Source organism: Etheostoma cragini, chromosome 16 (assembly GCF_013103735.1).
Source record: "Etheostoma cragini isolate CJK2018 chromosome 16, CSU_Ecrag_1.0, whole genome shotgun sequence".
NCBI lineage: Eukaryota > Metazoa > Chordata > Actinopteri > Perciformes > Percidae > Etheostoma > Etheostoma cragini.
In genome coordinates, this window is record NC_048422.1 from 24,063,501 (window position 1) to 24,068,147 (window position 4,647).

General features: G+C 41.4%; 1 protein-coding gene across 3 annotated transcripts in view; it reads right to left on the reverse strand.

Moving 5' to 3' along the window:
• LOC117958975 (tripartite motif-containing protein 16-like) overlaps positions 1-3,997 on the reverse strand; it is a 17,281-nt gene extending 13,284 nt beyond the window's left edge. Inside the window, exon 1 of one of the 3 annotated variants that reach the window (XM_034895792.1) lies at positions 2,866-3,993. In XM_034895792.1, coding sequence (XP_034751683.1) covers positions 2,866-3,782 — 917 coding nt within the window. In that variant the 5' untranslated portion in view covers positions 3,783-3,993. Of the gene's footprint in view, positions 1-1,797 lie in introns of those variants that run through there. The other 2 variants (XM_034895794.1, XM_034895793.1) reach the window with 2 other exon arrangements.
• Between the last annotated feature and the right edge of the window lie 650 nt (positions 3,998-4,647).

The window sequence follows — 4,647 nt, forward strand, 5'->3', positions numbered from 1 at the left end:
GGAAGCCGATCTTGCTTGTGATCCTATTTCGTCAATACAAGCTCTTAAGAGTATGGAAACAGAGAAAACAAAGCAGCCAACGAGTTCTCACTGTGGCTCTCTTCACGACAACACAGACACAGGTTGGTTCTTTTTGAACGGGCGTTTATTGCTTGCTTCTTTCCTTTTGGGCAATGCATCCACGTCACGCCGTGAGAACTATATGAATGAACATAGTAAGTACGTAAAATAAATTAAACAATACATAGTTAAACAAAGGTACAAATTGCGCTTGCAGCAAATATAAAAGTGCACATGTAAGACAAAATACCTCGTTGGCTGCTTGTCCTGAAAAGAGTTCTGTAAGTCCTCAAAGTGCCTTATAGTTCGCCTTAACCAGTGTAACTCAAACTTAACTTTCCGAGCAGTGTAACATGCGCTAACGCTAGACTTTGCTAGGTCCATCAACAAATTCCGTCGTAGCGGAAACCACAACTACACTTAAGTTCCGAGTAAACAAAAAACACAATAGACCAAATCTATTACTATTACATCTACAGTACCTTTACATTAAAGACATTTCTTATTAAATGCATGAAACCATAAACAAATAAATTTACTATGAATTGTGCATAATAATGCATTATAACACATCACATGTTTCAACATCACTTACAAATATAGAGATGAATACTATTATAGACAGAATTTTACGGATAGATTTTTCCCATGAATATAATTTATAGATAACTAGTATTATGACACGATTTACAGCTGGATATGTACTGAATATAATATACAGGTGGATATTACTATAAATAGAATTTTTGATAGATGCCTTTATACAATATATGAATACATATACAGATGGCTACATATAGTATATAAATATATATACAGATGGCTATATATAATATATGAATATGTATACAGATGGCGATATATATTATATGAATATATATACAGATGGCTATATATAATATATGAATATATATACAGATGGCTATATATAATATATGAATATATATATACAGATGACTTGTTTTATTCTTACTGGCTTTTATCAGATTCTAATGTTGTGATTGACAAAATGATTCTTACTGTAGTTTTTCTACAGTTTGTTTAGTCTGTGTAATATTTATTGAGGAAATGTTGTAAAAAGCAACAAGTGACAGAAAACTCAGCTCATTCCTCTGTGACGGAGCAGTTTCACTGAGGAGAGTTGGAAGGACAGAGACTGACTGACTCTAATCATGAACACTGGACTTGGTGGTGCTTCAGTTCTACTCTCATATCACTTTCCCGTTTCCTCCGTCAGCTGTGTGTGAAACCCTGGAATGAAGACAGGAAGAAAATACTTTGTTCATGTTAGTTTATTCATCAGGTAAAGCTGTAGTTGGTTCACACATCCCATCAGGAAAGTCTGCTCAAAGACTCTCGTTCAATGGTTTCATCCACACAGTCACGTAGTTACAACCACAATCCCAGCTATGTAGGAGAGAAGAATCACTTATTGATTACGATTATGATAACAACATCTGGTCCACCCAACTAATACATGTAAATCTAGATTTCTTTACAAATGTCCACAAAGAGGACAGCGTGTGCAGGATGAAGGAGGTCTGGTGCTTTCTCTCTTCAGAGCCATGCAGTGGAAGAGAAACTATTTGATTTCTATTTGGCTCGTCCCACATGGGATTACAAGACGCCGCTATGTACCAGACATCTTCCTGTCCCCAAGATACATAACGTGGAGAAAAACATGAGTAACAACCAGCAGCTGATATCTACAGATCATCTCAGTGAAGATCTTTTTTTAACAAATCAAAAGTTAAATAACAGATCTCATCTGAGCTTGTTTTGAGCTTCTGGGGCTCCCCGAAGGATTTTCTCAACTAACAAAAACATCTCATCACTTCTAAAACCTCAATACAAGCAAATAAATGTCCAAATAATTTACAAAAATGTTTATAAAAGAAACGAAATTTCAAAGAAAGTGTCAAAATGTTTATAAAAGACAAAAAAAAACACAAAACGTGGAAACACATGAAAAACATAAAAAATGACAACAATCAGCTGTCAGAAACAAACATGGAGACTAAATAAGACGAAGAGTTAAAACTCTTTAATGACCCTTAAATGACTTCTGTCTATTTCAATTTACACAACTCAGCAGACTCTACAACCCCAAGTCCAGCATAGAGGGGCTGAGTGAACGTGGTCTGGACTCTGTGGAGGAGAGTCATGGTTTCAGAGACACTGTAGAAGGACAGAATACCTGCACTGTGATCCAGGTACACTCCTACTCTGGAGGACCCAGGACCTGAGACGGGAGTTTGGACATTGTTGGACCAAAATGTATAACTATTGTTGTTATAATCTAACGCCAAAGATTTGTCATTTCGTCCAAATCTACATTCATACAACCCCCCCGCTCTCCTGATATTCTTGTATGCGACTGCTACAGAAACTCCTCCTCTCATCTCCACCTCCCAGTAACAACGTCCAGTCAGACTCTCTCTACTCAGGACCTGACGCCAGCCAGTGAATCTGTCTGGGTGACTAGAATAAGACTGTTCTTTACTCATGTATGTTGCTTTCCTGTTCCCCTCAGATAATAACAGATATGTGTATGCTGTGTTTGGATTCAGTGTGATTTCACGTGAATATTGTAAGAATCCAGCTCTGGTCGTGGACTGTGGTGGCAGTAAAACGTCCACTTCAGTCCCTGTCAGTGAGACGGTTGTCCACTTGTTTCTCAGGACGTTCTGTAGTTGATCTCTGAGCTCTGACACGGCCGCTGTCACATCCTCAAAGCCGCTCAGAGAACGGATCTGGATGCTGGATGCTGATTGGCTGAGTGGTGCCAGTGAGGGGTAGTTGTGTAGAAACTGGTTGTGGTCCTCTGTGTGTGAGAACTTCTTCAGCTCAGCGTCTTTCCTCTTCAGCTCAGTGATCTCCTGCTCCAGCTTCTCCTGAAGCTCTCGGACTCGACTCACTTCCCTTTCCTGCTGGGATCTGACCTGCTGCTTCACATCAGAGCTTCTTTTCTCCAGGAGACGGATCAGCTCAGTGAAGATCTTCTCGCTGTCCTCCACTGCTTCATCAGCAGAGAGATTGATGGCCTCCGCCTGCTGTTGAAGCAGCTTCACATCTTTCTCTCTGTCCTGGATTCTCTGCTGGATGTTGAGTCGACTCCCCTCGAGCTCTCTCTCCCTCTCAGCTCTCTCTGCTGCAGCTGAGACTGTGTTGTGGCCTCTATGTTCATCCATTAAGCAGAGATAACAGATAAGCTGCTGATCAGTACGGCAGAAAATCTTCATCACCTCATCATGACGAGAGCAGACGGTCACCTGGAGCTTCTTGGACGGCTCCACCAGCTTGTGTTTCTTGAATGTCTCTGATTTATAATGAAACTGAAGGTGTTTCTCACAGTAAGAAGCCAGACATTGCAGACAGGACTTGATGGCTTTGAGTTTCCTCCCGGTGCAGACATCACAGGCCACATCTTCAGCTCTAGCATAGCAGTGATCAGCAGGAGCAGCTTGGAGTCCAGTCTTCTTCAGCTCCTCCACTAAATCTACTAACATGGTGTTTTTCAGCAGGACAGGCCTCAGTGTGAACTTCTTCCTGCACTGAGGACAGCTGTAGCTGTACTTACCATCCTCTCCATCCCAGTGGCTTTTAATACAGTTCATGCAGTAGCTGTGTCCACAGGGAGTAGTCACCGGATCCTTCAGTAGATCCAGACAGATGGAACAAGAGAAGGTTTCCCGGTCCAGCTGAACTCCTCTCTGCGCCATCTCACCTCTCGCTCAGTGACAACGACTGTCTGAGTCTCACTTCCTGAGAAGTGAAACTAGTCTGAGCTCTGATGTAAAAACATCATGTGATACGCTGTTGTACCTCCCCAGCATGCTGCTACACCCATCTGCAAACTGTAGCTCTGAAGGGGAGGGAACAAGGAAATGTGTGCTCAGAGTGGAGGTGGCTGTGTGTGAGAGCAGGAAGAGGAGGGAGGGGGGGTCATCAAGATCTGCTTAATTCCTGGAAGAGGAGCGCTTTGAGAGTATCCCAGAGTCTGATGTCCAGACTTTCTGCAGACTCGACTGCAGGCAGCAGGATGTACTTTGTAAGAGCAGCTGCAGTTTCCACTAAAAGTAAGAAGAAAGAGTTTGCGATAAGGAACGCAGCTCCACTTGTTTCCAACAGAGATCATTTCTAATTTATAAACCACTGACTTGAATTCTGATAGTCTGACAACTGAATAATCAGCTTTGAATATTTGATACAATATATAATTTTTTTATCGTTATTGTAATATCAACTTGCGCAATAAACACATCTCAAAAGGCTGCGACACATTGGGAAAGACACTCTGAGTTTTTTTGTGTTAGATGAAAGTAAAAATCTGTAGAAAACTGCATTTTAAAATCTAGCCATGTGGACAGCCCCTTTAAGACAGGTAGCCATGTGGACAGCCCCTTTAAGACAGGTAGCCATGTGGACAGCCCCTTTAAGACAGGTAGCCATGTGGGCAGCCCCTTTAAGACCCCCTTTTTTATCAAAAATCTGATCTGGATCCTGACCTTCTCTCTAACTTCATGGCTATTTCCAAACTACCTTTTCTCTCGAAATTGCTGGAGAAAATAGTCTTGAACCAATTAC